The sequence below is a fragment of the Sinohyriopsis cumingii genome, chromosome 4 (assembly GCF_028554795.1).
Source record: "Sinohyriopsis cumingii isolate HCF-2022 chromosome 4, ASM2855479v2, whole genome shotgun sequence".
NCBI lineage: Eukaryota > Metazoa > Mollusca > Bivalvia > Unionida > Unionidae > Sinohyriopsis > Sinohyriopsis cumingii.
In genome coordinates this window covers 43,811,609-43,834,209 of record NC_142964.1, presented here as the reverse complement: position 1 = coordinate 43,834,209, position 22,601 = coordinate 43,811,609, and the positions used below count along the sequence as shown (strand labels likewise).

The 22,601-nt window shown below is 34.6% G+C and overlaps 2 protein-coding genes across 3 annotated transcripts in view; one reads left to right on the top strand and one right to left on the bottom strand.

Moving 5' to 3' along the window:
* LOC149801063 (chromatin modification-related protein MEAF6-like) overlaps positions 1-5,531 on the top strand; it is a 44,609-nt gene extending 39,078 nt beyond the window's left edge. For both annotated transcript variants that reach the window (XM_089955098.1, XM_089955097.1), the window contains one exon: positions 1,761-5,531. In XM_089955098.1, the coding sequence (XP_089811224.1) occupies positions 1,761-1,772 (12 nt within the window). In that variant the 3' untranslated portion in view covers positions 1,773-5,531. The remainder of the gene's footprint in view (positions 1-1,760) is intronic.
* Positions 5,532-9,922: 4,391 nt separating this feature from the next.
* The window catches only part of LOC149801062 (osteopetrosis-associated transmembrane protein 1-like), a 45,984-nt gene continuing 33,305 nt past the window's right edge, over positions 9,923-22,601 (bottom strand). The window contains exon 6 of the mRNA XM_089955096.1: positions 9,923-22,200. Coding sequence (XP_089811222.1) covers positions 22,088-22,200 — 113 coding nt within the window. The 3' untranslated portion in view covers positions 9,923-22,087. The remainder of the gene's footprint in view (positions 22,201-22,601) is intronic.

The window sequence follows — 22,601 nt, the reverse complement described above, 5'->3', positions numbered from 1 at the left end:
AGAAAAATGATCAAAGATCTTATGGTAAATCTTACTAACTCCTAAATGATCAGCCAAGGGTGTTTTTTTGTGCTGGATTAAGAATTTTTTGTCGATATGACTTGGGAACAACAATTTGATAGCTCTCTGACCACTCGTTGCCAGCAGATACTTTAGGTGGTCTCCCTTTTCTCATAAGAATCCATTTTTTCACAAAACAACAGCTGGTACTGGTGTGGCTTCAGTTTCGTTAATATCCTTCAGAAACAAATAGATCTCTAGTTTCTCCTTTTGGCGAAGTGGACACTACACAGGATTCCATGTCAGCTGTGATTTTTCTTACACCATATTTTAATCACCACTTGAGTTGGTGGGCCAACTGTGACTAGTTTCTGTCTGGAGTTCCAATTCACACCCCTGAACCCCAATCCTCTCTGTACACTAATGAATCGGGCAACAAGAAGGTACACATGCTTTCTTTTTGCATGGAGGTTTAGAATCTCCTTTGCCTTGGAGGGATTTACCAGCGGGTTTGCAATATTTCGGGTATGAAAAGTATTCTGGCAGACATTTTGTCCAGGACTGGCAGGGTAGTCCTCACAGTGATCTCTGCACTATCCATTGCAGAATCTGTTGGACTGGGGGGCAGACACTAAGTAGAGTTGTATATGATGAGAGTTAACAAGTTCCATTTTTGTGTATCAGATCAAATGGCTTTGGCATTCTACAGATTCATTCTTGAATGTGACCATCTGTTTACTTAAATCTTTCAGAATATTTCTGCATGTGCTTCACAAAGTCACAACTTCCACTGCTCAGCTCATTATAATAACCCCTCTGTGACCCGAGTGATTGTTGTTTACTCATTCCATGTCATTACCTTAGAGGAGGTAAAGGATTTCTTTACAACGGCCCACCTATTCTCCACTTTCATGCTTGACTCAAAAGAAGTGATCAATCTGGCAGGACAAATTTTTAGAGCAAAGATCTATGGTGTGCACATTTAACCTAGGTGTCGCTCCACATCCTGTTGAGATTCCTGATCTCTGTACTATTTGCATTATTGGTGATCGAGATAGTCGTTTCTTTAGCTTTATGGTTCTATTTGGCTGCTTGTAAACAGTGAAGAAAGTCTTTTCCGACTATAAATGGCTCCACGGATATTTTGGCATTGACTTTTCCAGGTGGATTGTCTTCACTACAAAGAGAGCTTAAATGCCCCTAATGGGGACATTTCCTTCATGAGATTTAAAGTCCAAGATGTTAGGGCTACTCGTGGGCCTAACTCATCAGGGGATTTTATTAGAGCTACTCCTTTCTCCTTTAGTGCACCAGAGTGATGGCATTGCCTTGAGACTAAGTCTTATTGCACAAAAGGTGGCCCAATCTGCCACCAGCTTACAGTACAGTTGAAAAGAATAAAATGGAAATGGACTTTTCTGTTAATGCATTTGATCAGTAGAGAGTCATTATGTTATCTCTTTCAGACAGGAAGAGGTATACAGTGTTACCCTTGTCCATTATGTTAATGCATTTGACCAGTAGAGAGCCATTATGTTATCTCTTTCAGACAGGAAGAGGTATACAGTGTTACCCTTGTCCATTTGTTAATGCATTTGACCAGTAGAGAGTGATTATGTTATCTCTTTCAGGCAGGAAGGGGTATACAATGTTACCGTTGTCCATTATGTTAATGCATTTGACCAGTAGAGAGTCATTATGTTATCTCTTTCAGACACATTTATAGTTTTTCTATTTCAACTTTGACATTTTTCTTTTAGGGTGGTGAATGAAGTGTCCAGAGTGAAACACGATCTGGCAAGACACAAGAAGATCCAGGACTGTTCTTTGAAATATTTCATCAGCTTTTTTATTGGTTCCTTGTGGCTCGAACATTTTTAGCATATCAAACTTGTCTGGAGCTTCATAAAATCATTATCTCCTATCCATGCTGTTTATGCTATTATCCATCTTTGATAGTTGTTTTGAAACTAAACCAATACTCTAGGAGGCGACATTATATTGTGTGCTTCGCGTCTTGAATTTAATAGATAATGGTTCTGTTAGTTAATAGGATAAGTGATTTCCTTTGCAGATTTGTCCATTACTCAATGCATATATGCAGGTTGTATTGTTATAAATTATTATTTTTGCTATTTATAATTGGTTGATTTGTAAGGAACCATATTGCATGGCACTGTTACTCTTGGACTCACTTCCCTGCTATTAGATATTGTAGTCCTGGTATTCTGGACTGAAATGATCAGAATTAGGATATAAAGGTTTTCATGGGAGATTTTAATTTTGATTTGCCAAATTGTATATAGCATTGATTTTGTTATTTTTTTAAATAAAAAAAACTACCTTGCTTGTTTTTAGTAGGGTGTAAAGCATTATGTGGAAAATTTATATAATGTAGACCTGCTAATCACTAAAAAAAACATTTTGTAAAATTCTAGTACTTATTTAATCATGAAAACATTTTTACTGATGTGCATAAACTGATAACAAAGCTGCTGTTTGTGTTTACACAACAAGCCATTAGTCTCACAGTAAGTTTCATTGGCAAATAGTATAGAAGGAAACTTAAGTGCTAGAATTGTTACATATACCACATTTTGTAAAGTTCGAGTATAATTCATAAGATATATCTGAGGATAGATTTCAGTATTGTTAATCGGTGATATTTAAACAAGAATGGAAGTAGTTGTGATTATTTATACTAACCTATCAAAAATGTGTACACGATGTTATGAGTCAAGTGCAGACCTTTCATGGAGTAAAAAAATGTCGTTACTTAATCAGCCTTGTGGTGCAAACAATCATAATTCTGCCAATACGGACTTTGTACAGATGAAAGATTCACCTCATAACGTTACATTAAAATGTTTGTCCAATGATTTAAGTTTGTCTTAAGCTTTACAAATCTGATAACTCAACAATAATGAATCAGTATAGTATCAATGAAAATTGTATTTACATTTGTGAATTATTATCATTATTTACATTAAAATGACACGAAAACAGAAGAAATGCATTGTTTGTTTCGCTGACTATACAATTTACCATGTTTGCTGTGTGTAAATGAAACGGAATAACAGGTTTGAGGTGTGTAAGTGAAAGAGAATGCCAGGTTTGAGGTTTGTACCTGAAAGGGAAAGCCAGGTTTGAGGTGTATAAGCGAAAAGGGATACATATTTTGAGGTGTGTAATTAAAGGGGAATACATAGTTTTTGAAGTGTGCTAGTAAAAGGGGAAAACCAGATTTGAAGTGTGCAAGGGAAAGGAAGAGCCAGGTTGGAGGTGTGTAAGTGAAAGGGAATATAGGGTTTGAGGTCATCATGCGAAGGGAAAAACCAGGTTTGAGATGTGCAAGTGAAAGGAAATGCAAAGTTTGAGGTGTGTAAGTGAAATGGAAAACCATATTAGAGGTAAGTGAAAGAGAAAGCCAGGTTTGAAGTGTGTAACTGCAGGGAAAGCCAGGTTTGATGTGTGTAACTGCAGGGAAAGATGTTTCATAATCTGCCTATGATGCTCTTTCTTTTTTTTGTTATTATTTGTTGGCAACAGTTCATTTAAAAAAAAGTAATTGGTTGATTTATCTGCACTTTCTCATCTGAACAAAAGTGTTTGTCACAAAGACGTAAAGCCACCCATTGCATTTAAAAGGGTTTACATTTTCTACAAGTATATAATTGTGCAGTTTTCATATTGGCCATTTTGTAAAGCTGTTTTAAAGAAAGACAGAAATGATGAAGAGTAATGCTAGACCTTTTTTTAACCAAAACATTTTTAAGGACATTCTCACTGATAATACACTGTTTTCATTGGAGTCAACATCTGTGTATAAAAGACTTATGACTGCTTACAAGTAGCACATGTATTCAGTGTGCTTCATTAAACAAAATTCTGATGTTTGGTACAAAGTATTCCAATACAATGGCTTGGGCTTAACTTTTTATGTTTAATATATATTATTATTTCATTATTATTATTATTATTATTATTATTATGAAGCAAAGTTAACTTCAGGCTATGCCATTTAAATTTGATCTAAACCTTCTGGGATTTTTTCTCAAATTCTTTTCAAGTGGCGATACCCATTAAAAAAATTCTGGCATTCCCTGTGATAGATTTAAAACAGCCATGATGATACGGTTAGAGTGTCAGGACTAAGAACCTGAATGGTACAGCCTCAAATCCATTCATCAAATCTGCCAACGGTCAGCTGCTGTGGTGTGACCCAGAGAAAGGCACTTTACTTCAGTCGCCTTGGCACTTGTACCATCAAACACCAAACTAATCCAGGTTGATTTAAGTGGAACATTTCAATAGATGATCCTGAATGAATTGCTGCTTCCAACAAATTTGTATAGATTTCCATAATTGACACATTTTATTAAAGCTTTACAATATGTATGAACGTAAACATTTATTTAAATTGTGCATCAAAATATTTGGTTATTCTTATAGGTCTTGCAAAACAAATATATATAGGAATAACAAGGCATTGCTTTTTGTAACTTTTTCTTAATTGAAACTAATGGCAAATCTGATTTTCAAACTTTTATGGTCGATGTTATTAAATGCCTTTGTTAATTGGCTAATACAATATTTATTGATGTAAAATGCTAGAAATACCAACATTGTTTGAATAAATGCAGGTGTATGTCACAGGATGCTATAATTTAGAAGTGATCTCCCTGTTTATTGTTTGATATGCCTTGCTTATCACTTGATCCATTTCAGATTTGTGAATTTCTTTGATGGCAAAATTCATTTTAAATTTGGATTCATTGATGAATGATTCTTGCATTAATGAACAGCAACCACTAACGCGTGTCAGTTTCCACATTTATTTTAATCATCGGTAATAATTTTTGGTGTCTTTTAAAGATTGTAATTTTTAAAAATTGGTTTTGCTTGTAAATTTGACTAATTTCTGTTCTATAATTACTTTATTTCCATTTTGCATGAAAAATATTAAAGACTGTTTAGAGAGTAATGACAGTCTGTGTAACAAGTGTATATTTGTACTTGGCAATTTTCTCAATAATGTAACAAGTTATTGCATTGTTACACTGCCAGTAAAAATGAATCTAATGCAGGTTGTTCAGACCATCATTCATTCTATAGTAAAACAAATATAATCTTGATGGGAGTAGAATAGAACCATAATTAAAGAACATTGTTCTGGGAAACCACTCATCATTAAAGACCAGATTTTTAATATGTCATTATTTTGGCATAATGTAATTATATCATTTAAGAGACTACCAATTTTCAGGAATTATTTTTTTAAAAATAATTTATTTTTGCAGGGTGGGTGTCTATTGACAGGTTTTGTCTATTTGCTTTTGGTAAGAGAGACCAAACTGTTGTATTTCAGTCAAAAGTTAGACCGTACCAATGTAATAGTCATTAATGGTAGATACCCTATCAGAAATTCATATAAAATGGTTTTAGTTTTAGTCATTTAGATATAAATGCCATCATGGCTGTGTGTGAATGACTGAAGATTTTATCATGTTGTAATAAAGTTAATGTTTTCATTGATTGTTTATTGTTATGAATCTATGGTCATAAACTAAGTAACAGAAAGAAGCAAAATCAACAAGTTTTCTAAAACGTAAATAATATTTCATTATCAAAGTTATAAATGAAAATGTTAGAGGAACTTAGAGTATTACGAAGTGAATCCAAAATAGGAATGAATATGATTGCTCCGTTTTCTCTTGATATATACCCTCTATTACGACCATATTTCACAACATTCCCCACATGACAGATCTTGCTACTAAATTTATATCGATCTTGCTTATTTATAAGACCTAGCCCAATGAGTAGGAAGTTACTGAATTCTTCTAGAACCGTCCAAACCCCATCTGCCAATAAGAAATTAACCCTAAGTCATCAGTAAGTTGTCTTATTATTAAGATTATTATTATTATTAATTTTCAAAACGTAAGCATTTATTTATAGATTTTGTAATTTTGCACTCTTGACAGACCTAGTAATTTAGGCAATATCTAACTAAAGAAAAACTGTACAATTTACAGTCAAAAATAAAAATTATAAATACCAGATAAAATCATGTACATGCACCAGCAGTTACAAAATAAATATAGATATACAGTACAATATTCTCACCCATGCAACATAAATCAAGCTGTTCTGCAAATCTTTTCTTATCTTGGTGTAGTAATCTCGGGCATGGTGTCCACACTTGGAACTACTTTTAACAAGAAACCCATGTCTTCTGCTCTGCCTGATGGAGTTGTAAAATCTAACAACAACATTGTAGCATATCATTCCACTAGTAATGGCAACACTTGACATATTTCCAGGACAAAATATATATTTCCAAGAATATCATGAATTAGAAATCTCGGTCATTACACTTTTGTTAGAGCTGTCTACTTTATTGCACCTTGTACCTTTTACTACAATGTAACTTTTCCAAATTAGAACTTTTGGAAGTTAAAAGTTATCCAATATAAAATGTAATAATTTATTGTTATTTCATACGACATCCATCGATTAAATGTAATAATACAGTAATAATATCAAATAGTTTTGTTTCTATTTTCTCAGGTATAGAAATTGTGTACTTGGAGTCGACTGGTTACCTAATGCCTTCATTAATATATTTGTATTAATGTGTGTTTCCAAGAATAGCAGATGGCTTGAGATTATAACTTTTTTCCTGATTTTCTTTCCCTTTTCTAAGAGTAGCATATATAGCTGGATTCTACTTAGATAATTATTCAGATTTTCTTAAGAGTACCTAATGACCTTTATATAAAGTGAGAGGTAATAATAGTATGTAATGAATGCTGTATGCGTTGAACCTGCTAACGATATTGCAAAAATGCAGGGTACTAGTAATTTTAATTGAAAACAATTGGGTGAGAAAAATATTCTCTATTGGTGTTTATACCAAGACAAGAAAATCCCAGTCATTGGGTTACTTTGTCTCACCCCTCAGCATAGCATGGGGAGACAAATAATGTAAACCCTTGACTCAGATTTCCTCGTCTCCATGCAAACACCAACATAGATTCTATTATTATCTTCTCCTGCTGCAGAAAATTTAGCTTACAATGAGAGCAAATATGACATGGGTTCTGTTGAAAGTTGTCAAACTCACAGGCGCTTGATTCATGTGGAAACCAATGATAACACACCCAATTTGGGGGTGTGTTGTTATTGATTTCCCCATCAATCAAGTGCCTGTGGACAAACTCCATAATTGTGACATGGGTTCTTTTGAATGCTGTCCAGCTTTTGAGAACAAATACGGGTTTTGTGGAATGTTGTCCAACTCCATGAGAGAAAATATATTATGGGTTCTGCAAAATAGGCTAGAACCCCTTTATGACATAGGTTCTGCAAAATGCTGTCAAACTCCTCCTATGCAAATATAAGGGATTCTAGAGGAAAGACTGTCCCATCTTTTTCAGTAATATAGGCTTGAACAAAATCTTTAACACTGATTTGCATATACATTTTAACATTATGTTGATGCAGCCACTGACATTGCCAACATCAGAATTGCTATGTTTCATTTTCACTCTTTAAAAAAAAGGCATGAAACTGAAGAAGATTTGAGACCAACTTGTTTATAGATAGATCAACAAACTTTGAAATGATTTTAGTTTGTAGCTTAGCCTTTAGCTTCCATTTCTAGTTGTTACGGCTGGTTTTCACAGAAGAATTTTTTAAATTTTAATTTAGAATAGATTAGAAAAAGTGTTCCAGATAAAGTTGCCTCAGTATGTTGGGTATTGTCTTTTAAACATGACAGAATCCTCTGATCCTAATAAAACTTGACACAGAACATAGAGCATTGTAGATATTTCTTTCTTTCCTCTGTTTATGTCCAGGAAAGTATCACTGAAATTATCAATTTGAGTCATCACAGTGAGCTGCTAGCTAAATTGTGGTCTATGGGCTCAGATAGCAGTACAATAGACTATTTATTGGGGGGCCATAACTCGACCAATGATGTCCCATCACTATAACACTAATGAATTTTTAAATCTGGAGACCATGTATAATGTTATATTGTGGAAATAATATATTAGTCAGAATGGATCAGTATTGAGTTGCACACCAAATATTCAAAAACAAACTTGGCTGGAGATATGTTTGTGAAGCCAACAGTGGCATCACTCAGGTTGGTGTCACCCAGTGCGGTAGCTCATGGTGTCACCCCCATGGTCCTCCTTTCGTAACAGACCATACAGAATCCTTAGTAATGTCATTTTGGTGTCACCCCCTCTGTTGGTGTCACCCGGTGCAGTCCGCACCCCCAGCATCCCCCTAGCGACGCCACTGCTGTGCCTGCTAGTCATGTATTTAACTATGATCGGTTATCCGCTTATGAAATCCGACTAGACCGAGCAGTGTGTGCTCTGTAAAATTTGCAATTTTTCATTTTGGTGTCACCCCTCTGAGATGGTGTCACCCGGTGCGGTCCGCACCCCCTGTGTGACGCCACTGGAAGCCAAAGTATAAACATGGACAGATGAGATCAACTTCATGCCTTTAGCAAAGGCTGATGACAATGAATTTTGATTAATAATTTGAGTTTTATCCTGAGATACCTGAGCCACCAGTACAAATTATGTCCAGAGCTGCAATATTTTTTACACCTGCTTCAAGAAAAACAGATGCTACATAGGATTCCTTTGTCCATCATGTCCTCGTCCTATAACACCCATACTAATATCACCTGTTGCACTTGTCAGTTCATCTTGGGATAAACATGCAATGCACCAAATGTTCTTCCCTATTCCATTATTTCTTGAAAATTACTTTAAAATCGTGTGTGGGTTCTAATTCCCATATCATTGCACATATTACCACCAAGCCAACACTCAACCTGTACACTGCCGAGGTGCAACTCCTATACTGCTGTGGCTGTTTGCATCAAACATAATGTGCATTTTGAGATTCAAAATGTCGTGCATCAAAACTGTTCAAATGAAAACTACTTTCCATGCTTTATCAACAAGTGAAAAATAATGTCCAATTTCAATACCTTTTACACATTGCCACCACACTAGCTATATCATGTGATGGACAAATGGTGGACACTAAAATTAGGTCACAGTGACCTATTTCTCAGTATTTACTAAATTTGACAAAAATTATTCTTCCCTGTCTTGGCTTTATACTGCTGTACCTATTGACATTACATATAAGCATCTTGGAATAAACAAAACTGGAAGTGTGACCTATTGTTTTAGGATTCAGTTAAAATGGATGGTGTATGAGCTTTAATTTCAACACCTTTAAACTTACTGCAACTAAATATGCATTGTAGGTGCATCTGGCAATTAAGTTGTGTGTCAAATCAAAACTGGCATGCAATGGCCTACTTTTGAGTTAGCTTTTGCTCACCGTAACAATTCTAGTTATGTCAACCAGGTACATGGGTTACAGACTTTTATTCTTTAAATTTCACAAAATGTTTGGAGATAAAATGTTTTAGTTTCAATTACCAGAAATATCCAATCTTTCTTTAGTTGTCTGCTATTTTATCTCCACAAAAGCACCTGCAACAATGTATTTCTTGACAATGAAAGCAACCAAACATAACCTCCAAGAAACAATTAAAAAGTACCAATTCTAATCACTAAACAGAATGGTAAAATACAAAGGTCAAATCATCATGCAATTCAAAGATATAAAAATATTGTAGAAAGAGAAAACAAATTTTATAACTAAAAAAAAATTTTGGAAAATCAGTGAAATTTTAAATAAGCTTGTCTTTCACCAAATTTTTATCAAACTAAGTAAGATTTGGAATAGCAAATGATCCCTTAACTCTGCTGGTAACAGAAAATGATGATATTCTGGATTCCTTCCTGCTGAGATACACATCCCTAAAAATTCCTATTATTTACCAAGTTTAAAAATAAAAACAAACAAAATAAAATGTGGAGGTTTTAATCAAACAATTGCACATATTAATGCCAGAATACATCTGCATGTAATAAAAACTCTATGTACATTATTCACTTATATTCTGTAGAAAACCAATTCCAAATAAATGCACACTCAAAAGCATTTACACATACAAATCTGAACAATAAACAATAATCTCCTAACAAATATCCAAATACTTGCCTTCAGAATCCATGTATAAATTATTGAATTATCTGCCTATTTTTAACTACAGACGATAGGCAACTAAAAATGTGGATATCAAAGAAGGAATCAATACACCCCATTAGTCTGTGGCTCTATATGAAGTACAAAAAATGAATCAACACGCCCCATTAGTCTCTGGCTCTATATGAAGCACAAAAAATGAATCAATATGCCCCATTAGGTTCTGGCTCTACATAAAGTACAAGGAATGAATCAATACACCCCATTAGTCTCTGATTCTATATGAAGCACAAAAAATGAATCAATATGCCCCATTAGGTTCTGGCTCTACATAAAGTACAAGGAATGAATCGATACACCCCATTAGTTTCTTGCTCTATATGAAGTACAAAAAATGAATACACCCATTAGTTTCTGGCTCAAGATAAAGCACAAGGAATGAATCAATGTGCCCCATTAGTCTCTGGTTCTACATAAAGCACAAGGAACAAGTTGATATGCTACATTAGCTTTCTAAACATTATGAAACACAAAGAATGAGTCGATATGCCCCATTAGCTCACAACCCTATATGAAGGAATAGGAATGAATCAATATGCTCCAATTTATTCTGACCCTATATGAAGCACTAGGAATGATTTAATATGCCCATTAGATCCTGACCTTGTATGAAGCACAAGGAATGATTTAATATGCCCATTATTTCCTGACCTTGTATGAAGCACAAGGAATGATTTAATATGCCCATTATTTCCTGACCTTGTATGAAGCACTAGGAATGATTTAATATGCCCATTAGATCCTGACCTTGTATGAAGCACAAGGAATGATTTAATATGCCCATTAGATCCTGACCTTGTATGAAGCACAAGGAATGATTTAATATGCCCATTAGATCCTGACCTTGTATGAAGCACAAGGAATGATTTAATATGCCCATTAGATCCTGACCTTGTATGAAGCACAAGGAATGATTTAATATGCCCATTAGATCCTGACCTTGTATGAAGCACTAGGAATGATTTAATATGCCCATTAGATCCTGACCTTGTATGAAGCACAAGGAATGATTTAATATGCCCATTAGTTCCTGACCTTGTATGAAGCACAAGGAATGATTTAATATGCCCATTAGATCCTGACCTTGTATGAAGTACAAGGAAGGACTTAATATGCCCATTAGATCCTGACCTTGTATGAAGCACAAGGAATAAGTCAATACGCCCCATTAGATTTTGGCCCTATATGAGGCACACACAATGATTACTTTTTGACTACATGAAGCACAAAAGATAAGTCAATATTCCCCAATAGTTACTGAACCCATCTGACCCTACATGAAACACAAGGAATGAGTCTATATTCACCATTATTTTCTGACCCTATATGAAGCAAATGGAACAAGTTGATGTGCCCCATTCCAATTTTAATAGGTTATAGTAATGAAAATGATGTAATACCATTCACTATAGATGCCATACCTTAAAAAACTGCTTACCAAAAAGATTATAAACTAAACTTGATTTTGTGCGTTTCCCAATGACAGATAATGAAAATAATGAAAACTAGTTGGCAAAAAATAACGCCACTGTCAAGATAAAACATTTATGACTATGCTGCTTGCTTAAATCTGCATGCAAGCAACCACATGTGACTTTAAATGCTTTTTTTTTTACAAAACCATACTGTAAGACAAATAAAATATCAACAAATATCAATGAAAATTTAGACAGCCCACCCATTCCTAACTACAGACTTGGCAAAGAAAAGGCTTAGCATATGTACTTTATGTCCCAGTGCATTATACAAAAGCATCAGATTACCTGTATAATTATCATGCCCTATCCAAAACCATTTCTTCCTATCAGGATGTACTGGGCATAAAAAACCAAAGAGAAGATATTGCAGAAAGTGGGCTTTCCTTTCAAAATGCCAAGTCATGCTGGGATGGGCTCTCTTTCAAAATGCTGTGTCACGCTGGGGTGGGCTTTCCATCAAAATGCCATGTCACGCTGGGGTGGGCATTCTTTCAAAATGCCAAGTTATGCTGGGGTGGACTTTCAAAATGCCAGGTCATGCTGGGATGGGCTTTCTTTCAAAATGCTGTGTCACGCTGGGGTGGGCTTTCCATCAAAATACCACGTCACACTGGGGTAGGCTTCTTTCAAAATGCCATGTCATGCTTGGGTGGGCTTTCTTTCAAGATACCATGTCACACTGGGTGCAATTCTTAATATTTCTAGTCTGCATTATCAAGATTTCAAAAATAAAAATATACATGAGGATTTACCAGAAAACATTCCTAATTAGGATCTATTTACTGGTTTCCAAAATGAAATGCAGCCGGACACAAATGTCATACCAAGAAACTGCATGATCGATTACCATTACTGATGACAGAAGTATAAACAAGGTCCATGTATGTATCTTACATATACAATTAGTTTCTTCATCTTCTACATGGGTAAATTACAAAGAGTATACAATCAAGTATAACTCAAAATATATCTATCACACATGGACACTCTAAATAATTTGTTATGCCACTAAGTTTGGATAAACTATAATAATTGAACAGGTTATTTTGCTATCAGACAAAATAATATATTGTGCCAATCTCAAATAGCAACTATCATGAAAAACTCTGAACAAAAATGGAAGAGAACTTTTTTCATTGGGATTATAGACATACAGTTAACCACTGGTGTAGATGACATGTAAACAAAGACCTATACACATTGGAAATAGTTCCTAACAGAATGCGCATAACTAAAATGATAATGTGACAAATTCACAAATGAATTATTTCTGTAATTCGTAAGATTACATTTATTAAAAATAAGTACTTTTCCTGTAAATTTAACTGACATACGGTACAATAAAAAGTTTATAAAACAGTAATAACATGGGAAAGATGATGTGTGAGTACCGCAGGAAACTTGCCCATAAAGGCAATAGTGAAATAAATAAACAACACTAAATGAAACATCCTACATTAATCGTAGCAATTGTTCTTTAAAACATCAACAAATATTGTCAAAATGTCTCTATAAAGAGAGAAATCTGCAATAAAATATTCAATGTGTTGAGTCCATCTTACATGTAAACAAGGAATATACTAATTACAAACCAAAAAATATAGATTAATTTCAGTTAATTAATACATTTGTTCTACACTGTAGTGTATGAACATGCAAGTTTCTTGAATCTGAAATATACAATAATAACTCATTTTTGATACATTTCTCTCTTAGAATAAAAAAGTACAACCTGCTCTCCCTAAAGATGAATCATATTATCTTGTATTAGATGAATCGTATTATCTTGTATTAGATGAATTGTATTATCTTGTATTGACAATAATAACAAGTTTGCAGATATTTCTCAGATAATCTATAGTACTATTTAGAATAAATCAAAAACAAAAGTTTATTAATAAACTTTTGAGATATGTTAAAATTATGAAACTTTAAAACAATGTATCTAACATATTTTACAGATTAAAGTTGTACAATTTAACATGAGAAATTAATTATACAGTTTAAACCTTTTCAAAAATAAAAGTTGGAAAATCATATATTAATAATTAGATATTTTTACCAACCCTATGTACAAGCAATTTGGACTGGGTACAACTACATCATGTGACAACGAAAAAAAACTTGAAGTTACTAGTTCCTAACACAAGAAAGAAGCAATTTCACTACAGGTTTTCCAGGTTTCTAAATGGAGGCTGTAAGCAAAATATAGGTTAAGGATTAAAAATCCTATCACACGCAACTAAATTTGCAATAAATTACACATTGTTGGTTTCAAAATCTCCAAAATGACATATGAGTACACACATGTAAACCTGCATGGTTTCTAGATTCCCCTAATGATGTCTCAGCTTGTGTATTCATGCACCCTTCTTGTGTACTATGACAATATTTGTAAGCACAGTTAAAATATAGTTATTTATTTCTCCATTTTATTTTCTTGATAATTATAACCACCCATTATTATTAATTACAACCACCCATTATTATTAATTATAACAGAGCTTCCTATTAAGACTGGATTCAGAAAGTTATGAAGCTTGAAAATGTAAGAGATCTATGAACAGCCTTCACTTCATTACTGCTGTATATGCTGTGTAATCAATAATCCTGTAAAATACAGGTTTTAATTCTTAAAAAAAGCCACACACCCCCAAGTGATTGCATACGTAAAAAAGTGCAGTTACATTGAAATGAATATGTAATCTGTTTTGTCTGTTGTGCGTAGTATGTCATACATGTCTGTCAATAACTGCTTGTGAACAGTGCAGAAACAATACTTTTCCTCAGATTTTGATCTGATTTGGTATGTAAGCTTGCATTATTAAGACCTCAGACAAGTTCAATCATGAGCAACATCTATGCATAATAATAGATGATCTTGAATCAGATTGGTTGAACAAATTAGAGGCCTAATTTCCTATCGAGATTTGTTATTAAGACTAGTAATCTTTAAAGCACAAGTTTAATGTCTTAACCACTGAACCTCTGTAGATCCCTTGGGTGGGGACCTCAACAATTTCAAAGTTATTGGGGTTAGGCTGTATTGGGTAAGAAGAGATGCAGTAATCCAAACTGACTGTGCACATTAACTCCCTTACAATAATGTCAAAATAATAGTAACAAAATGTGTACAAAATAACAACAAAATGTGTACAAAATCACAATCTAATTAGCAGTTGTGAGTTGATCCTCTTTGTTGTTTCTTTTTAATAAATTAAACTACAATACTATATGCCATGATAATCAACAAGTTGTGTAAATTTAGGAATCAATATTGATCACAACAATAGTGACTGTCTCTTCAACTTTAATGAAGAAAATCCTTTCAAACGAACTATCCCATTTTAATATTTTCTCTATATGGGAAGACCTCATAATACAAATATTATTTTTATCAGATCAGAAATGCTGGATGCCAAATAAAATTGTTTTTATAACGAAAAATAAATTAATCAGAGAGACAATAGGAATTTTATTAATGTAAGGAACAAAACTACCTGTATGTTAATTTTCTCCTTATTAAATCAGGATAAAAAGTCAATGGCATAAATCAAAGCTGACTAGAAATTATTCTTACATTAAAAGAGAATAAATCAAAGCATCTATCTTTCTATGCATTCTAGATGTCTGTAATGCCGAGGTTCAGAGCTTGTTAAGGGCAAAACATGCACACAGATGTTCTCAAGGTGCGAATCTGCATCACTTGACCCAGGGATGAGTAAAGTAGTAAATGTTTCCTCAGCACAGCCAATTTTTACTAGAAACTGAGTTGTTGTACTGTTTATGTCTGGTTGGTGCTGTGACATCTACTTTCAATGCAATCTGACTATGGGATGTATGTTTATGCAGTCATTGTCAAGGAGACACAGAGAATGGGATTCTGCAATGAAAACTGCCCCAGGCAAGTTCATTTCTATGTATTTAGCCAGATCTGATAGAAAAATTCATCACAATGGCAAGCTGAAGATGTCAAAGGTTGTTACTTATGATAGTGCTTAACAGTGTTCCCACTGCCAACGTAAACTATCAAATAGTAAGCAAAAATGTATCACAATATATTTTCGTTAAGTTTACATCTCAAAATGGGGAACTGGAAAAAATATACTTCTTTTCTCTATTATTTATGGTGATAACATGTTAAAGATGTTCTGGTGTAGTATGATGCAAGACTGGTCTTCCTGTCATCAACATAAGAAAAGTTACCAATATGGAGTGAAGTAAGGAGTAGCCTGTCTTCTTGACCAACCTGATTGCCTGAGCACTTGGATTGGCTACACAAATATGTTCAGGGTAAGCACCTACATGATCCATAAAGCAACTGTATCTTAACTGACCAAGTTCCATGTAGACTCTTACATAAAGAATTTGTCTGGGTGGTAGACTCTTATATAAATAATGGTAGACTGGGTAGTAGACTCTTACATAAACAATTTGTCTGGGTGGTAGACTCTTACATAATGTAGACTGGGTGGTAGACTTTTACATAAACAATTTGTCTGGGTGGTAGACTCTTACAGAAACAATTTGTCTGGGTGGTAGACTGTTATATAAACAATTTGTGTGGGTGGTAGACTCTTACATAAACAATTTGGGTGTCAGACTCTTACATAAACAATTTGTCTGGGTGGTTGTTGTTGTTGTTGTAGGGTTTAACACCATTTTTCAGCACATGATAGGCTATACATGGAGGCTAGTATTAATGGTGGAGGAAGAACCTAAAAAAAACCCGGAAAGAACCACCGACCCATGAGAAGCTACTGTCAAGCTTTCTCACATACCCACATTGGCCGAATCCGAGACTCAAACCCACGCAGACAGAGGTGAGATGGCAGTGACCTGTAACGGAGAGCGCTTTAGACCACTCGGGGCCCTGTCTGGGTGGTAGACTCTTACATAAACAATTTGTCTGGGTGGTGAACTCTTACATAAACAATGTGTGATTCACTGAAAACATCCATATATATTATATACGAAACAGATTTTACAGTAAACAAATTGCAAATATTTTTATTGAACCATTTACCTCATAGAACCTAACACTAAAATACAGATCAGTATCCAAGCCATTTGTATCTAAGCTGTTCAAAGTTATTTGTACCTAAGACATTTGTGACTGTTTTTTGTATATATGTTATTTCAAAGTTGTTTGGATCTAAACCGTTTGCATCAAAAGCTATTTCCAAGCTGTTTGGATCTAAACCATTTTCATCAAAAGCTATTTCCAAGCTGTTGGGATCTAAACCATTTGCATCAAAAGTTATTTCCAAGTTATCTGTATCTGAGCTATTTTCATCTAAGCAGATAAATATGATATAAATACATATGACAATAAAGATACACATCTCAGATTTACACCAGATGAGTGGCTAGATCCAGATTTGTACCAGCAATTAACAAAGACATATACCAAAGATTTACACCAGATGAGTGGCTGCATCCAGATATGTACCAGCAATTAACAAAGACATATGCCAAAGATTTACACCAGATGAGTGGCTGGATCCAGATTTGTACCAGCAATTAACAAAGACATATGCCAAAGATATACACCAGATAAGTGGCTGGATCCAGATTTGTACCAGCAATTAACAAAGACATATACCAAAGATTTACACCAGATAAGTGGCTGGATCCAGATTTGTGCCAGCAATTAACAAAGACATATGCCAAAGATATACACCAGATAAGTGGCTGGATCCAGATTTGTACCAGCAATTAACAAAGACATATGCCAAAGATATACACCAGATAAGTGGCTGGATCCAGATTTGTACCAGCAATTAACAAAGACATATACCAAAGATATACACCAGATAAGTGGCTGGATCCAGATTTGTACCAGCAATTAACAAAGACATATGCCAAAGATATACACCAGATAAGTGGCTGGATCCAGATTTGTACCAGCAATTAACAAAGACATATACCAAAGATTTACACCAGATAAGTGGCTGGATCCAGATTTGTACCAGCAATTAACAAAGACATATGCCAAAGATATACACCAGATAAGTGGCTGGATCCAGATTTGTACCAGCAATTAACAAAGACATATGCCAAAGATATACACCAGATAAGTGGCTGGATCCAGATTTGTACCAGCAATTAACAAAGACATATGCCAAAGATATACACCAGATAAGTGGCTGGATCCAGATCTGTACCAGCAATTAACAAAGACATATACCAAAGATATACACCAGATGAGTGGCAGGATCCAGATTTGTACCAGCAGTTAACAAAGACATATGCCAAAGATTTACACCAGATGAGTGGCTGGATCCAGATTTGAACCAGCAGTCAACAAAGACATATGCCAAAGATTTACACCAGATGAGTGGCTGCATCCAGATCTGAACCAGCAGTTAACAAAGACATATGCCAAAGATTTACACCAGATGAGTGGCTGGATCCAGATTTGAACCAGCAGTTAACAAAGACATATGCCAAAGATATACACCAGATGAGTGGCTGAATCCAAAGATTTGTACCAGCAATTACCAAAAACATATGCCAAAGATTTACACCAGATGAGTGGCTGGATCCAGATTTGTATCAGCAGTTAACAAAGACATATGCCAAAGATATACACCAGATGAGTGGCTGCATCCAGATTTGTACCAGCAGTCAACAAAGACATATGCCAAAGATTTACACCAGATGAGTGGCTGGATCCAAATATTTGTACCAGCAATTAACAAAAACATATGCCAAAGATTTACACCAGATGAGTGGCTGGATCCAGATTTGTACCAGCAGTTAACAAAGACATATGCCAAAGATTTATACCAGATGAGTGGCTGGATCCAGATTTGAACCAGCAGTTAACAAACACATATGCCAAAGATATACACCAGATGAGTGGCTGGATCCAAATATTTGTACCAGCAATTAACAAAAACATATGCCAAAGATTTACACCAGATGAGTGGCTGGATCCAGATTTGTACCAGCAGTTAACAAAGACATATGCCAAAGATATACACCAGATGAGTGGCTGGATCCAAAGATTTGAACCAGCAGTTAACAAAGACATATGCCAAAGATATACACCAGATGAGTGGCTGGGTCCAAAGATTTGAACCAGCAGTTAACAAAGACATATGCCAAAGATATACACCAGATGAGTGGCTGGTTCCAAAGATCTGTACCAGCAATTAACAAAGACATATGCCAAAGATATACACCAGATGAGTGGCTGGATCCAAATATTTGATCTAGCAATTAACAAAAACATATGCCAAAGATTTACACCAGATGAGTGGCTGGTTCCAATGATTTGAACCAACAATTAACAAAGACATATACCAAAGATATACACCAGATGAGTGGCTGGATCCAAAGATTTGTACCAGCAATTAACAAAAACATATTCCAAAGATTTACACCAGATGAGTGGCTGGATCCAGGTTTGTACCAGCAGTTAACAAAGACATATGTCAAAGATATACACCAGATGAGTGGCTGGATCCAAATATTTTAACCAGCAATTAACAAAGACATATACAAAAGATATACACCAGATGAGTGGCTGGATCCAGATTTGTACCAGCAGTTAACAAGGACTCAAATGACATAAATTTGTTCCACATGAATGAATGGAGCCCAAGATTTCTACCATCAAGAAACAAATGCAAATATGTCATAGATTTACACCATACAATTGGATCCTCAGATTTGCACCAGGAAAAAATGACTAGATATATATTTTCCTAACAGTAACAAAACCCTTGTACACCTATTTATAGACAGGATATGAAAGTATTTACATAAGAAAAGCAATAACACTCAAATTTACACTGTAAAAGCAATAACACTCAAATTTACACTGTAAAAGCAATAGTCAAATGTTTACACTATATAGATGCAAAAATATAAGGATCAGAAATACATCTGTAATTTGTTGAAATCATTCTCCCACTGAAATTATGGTTCAAATAAAAAGAATACTGACATCTCCTTGGATAATATCTGAACATGGACTAATCAGATACCAAGGCTGTGTCCAATAATGATGGCATCATGTACTGTTATCACAAAAGGCAATTTGTCATAACTGAATGACCCATCTTCTGGTAGGAATTTTCTACATCATGGACAGACTCTTGCATGGCTTAGTGCTGAAATTTCCATTTTTAAACTACTCTTCAAAGATTAATAAATAAACATTACTTGCCCTATATTGCAGAGCACACAGGTTAATACTCTTCTGATATAAGACTTTCAAGGTAAATCGACTACGCACTGATGTTCTTTAAACCTCTGTTTACATGTTCAGTTGGCAAGCTCTTCAGTGAGAGACAAAACACTGCATGCACTGCCTGAAGCAAGCTACGTTTCTAGTGTCAGATTTTGCCATTAATTAGTAACCTATACATTAGAATTGTTCAACTATAACTGAACACCACTTAATGATAGCCTTATAGAATGCAGCCAAAAATGTTGAGTTGAACATGAAGATATATTTATAACCTATAGGCCTGAGCCTTATCCAACAATTCCTCTAATACAACAAAATGAATGTGAGCAATTTGAATTTTCCCCCCTCTTGATGAGGGTGGGAGAGAGAGGAAATGTGACCATTTTTTATTAGGCACCCCCCCCCATTACAGAAATGAATGAATATTTCCCTCATATAATTTTTTAAAAAATGTTTTCAATTCCCAGACACACTTAAATGGAATAGTCAACAACAGAAATTGCAAAAAAGTCAAGACATCGAGGTCTACTAAATTGCAACACTATTGGTCACACATGTGTAATTCAGCATTTTTTTTCTTCTATAAAATTTATCAGACAGAAAAATAATTACAATCTAGGGTGAGCAAAGGTCATGATGAAATATCTGCTTAGGGAAATTTTGGATCTGGTACTGATTTGATACTTAGCATATGAAAATCTAAATATGTTTCCATTGTTATTTCTATTTTGTAACTGCACACTGACTGGTTCCTCTTCCTTTTGTTAGACTGGTCTCTGCAGAGTAAAACATGTTCTCACTGATCAAAGTTAATAGCTAGTCAATTTACAGAAACAGAAATTATAAAATTTTCATGTGGGATTATGGTCTAATTACAGCACAACAAGTTGCAACTAAAATGGTCAGACAACCTTCAGAATCATGATGTGCCAACAAAACTGCATAAAAATATTTTAATTTACAAGCACACTGTATGGTAAAATCAGCAAATACAATTTACTTTACAGCACAATCCCTTTAAAACTGTGATATTGCCGGTTCCTAAATTAAGTAGTTTCTTTGTATGTGACTACTATGGTTTACAGTCTACAAGTGACCTGTCTAGATCATGACCTGTGCAGTCAACCTCAACTAATGGTACACATTCAGAGAAATATGGACAGAGAGACAAATGCAGAAAGTTATAAGTAAAACTGCTCTTAGTCAAATATATATTGATACAGCTAAGGCCTATTAATATAAGCTATAATCAGAAAGAAATGAAAGTTAAGGTCATTTATCAGTGAATTGGGACCTGCTAACATGAAAGTTATGGTCATTTATCAGTGAACTGAGACCTGCTAACATGAAAGATATGGTCATTTATCACTGAACTGAGACCTGCTAACATGAAAGATATGGTCATTTATCACTGAACTGAGACCTGCTAACATGAAAGATATGGTCATTTATCACTGAACTGAGACCTGCTAACATGAAAGATATGGTCATTTATCACTGAACTGAGACCTGCTAACATGAAAGATATGGTCATTTATCACTGAACTGAGACCTGCTAACATGAAAGATATGGTCATTTATCACTGAACTGAGACCTGCTAACATGTAAGATATGGTCATTTATCATTGAACTGAGACCTGCTAGTAGGTAGAAATATGGTCCAGAAAACCCATATTGTGAATTTTACTGGCCAGCCTGAAGTTGAAGCAGATGGTGACTGCTGAAAGCATTGTTAGACAGATCTAGCAATACTATTAAAAACAACTATGCTTAGGACTCTTTAACTGGCCATAACTAACGCATTTACTTTTTGTTATCTTTTACCAATAACTCCATACTCAGGAATTCTGATTTCAAAAGTGACCAAATTATTATGGCTTGGTAATGTAACATTTTAAATGGCCAATACAATTTTCAAAGCTTGATAAACACTAAATTTTTGAATCTATAATAAATCAAAATTTTCCTTGGCAAATATATTCAACACGACCTTTGTTTAATGCAGGTAAAATTAATTGTCTATTGTAAAAAGGTTGAATTGCAGTTGACGATTGAGTAATTAAATCAAGTTTATCTTGCATTTTGAGGTACATGACCCAAATCTATAGAAAAAAAGAACCATATCTGCATGGAATCATGTGATGTTACATCTGGGTACATTATGTGTTTGTTTGTTAAATGCCACATCCAGATTCAATGATGCAGAATGGTAACAAACAAGTCAAGTATTGTCATGAGAGATGTCTAGGTGTCTTCCTGTGATGAAGTGGGAGTCTCCTCATTTTCCAGGAGAACAGCTTTCTCACCATTTCCGATGAAGCCATCAAGCTTTGTTTTAGAGGTGGTCAACCTTTTCTCTGAACAAAATTAGAGAATAATATTTGTTTACTATACAATATAATGCTTGCTGTTTATGACTCACAATTAATACAGTCCCCAATGCTAAGACTGCTTTGAAATCTTTGGAAAACAAAAGCCTTTAACAGCATTCAGTGATCAAAGATAATTGTATAAACTTTTACTTAGGTATACCAGTACATCCAGTGAGAAACTTTCTACTTAGAGCTTCTTAGAAATTGTACGATTTGTTACAAACTTTATTTCTAAGGCATATTAAGCTGACCAAATACCAAGTACAAATTTCACACACATATGGTTTGCCTTTCAAATCTACACATTGTTGAAAGTTTAACTCCAAAAACTGCTTATAGTATGTAAATTCCCAAGTTGTCATAATTCTGATTTCTATGTATGATTT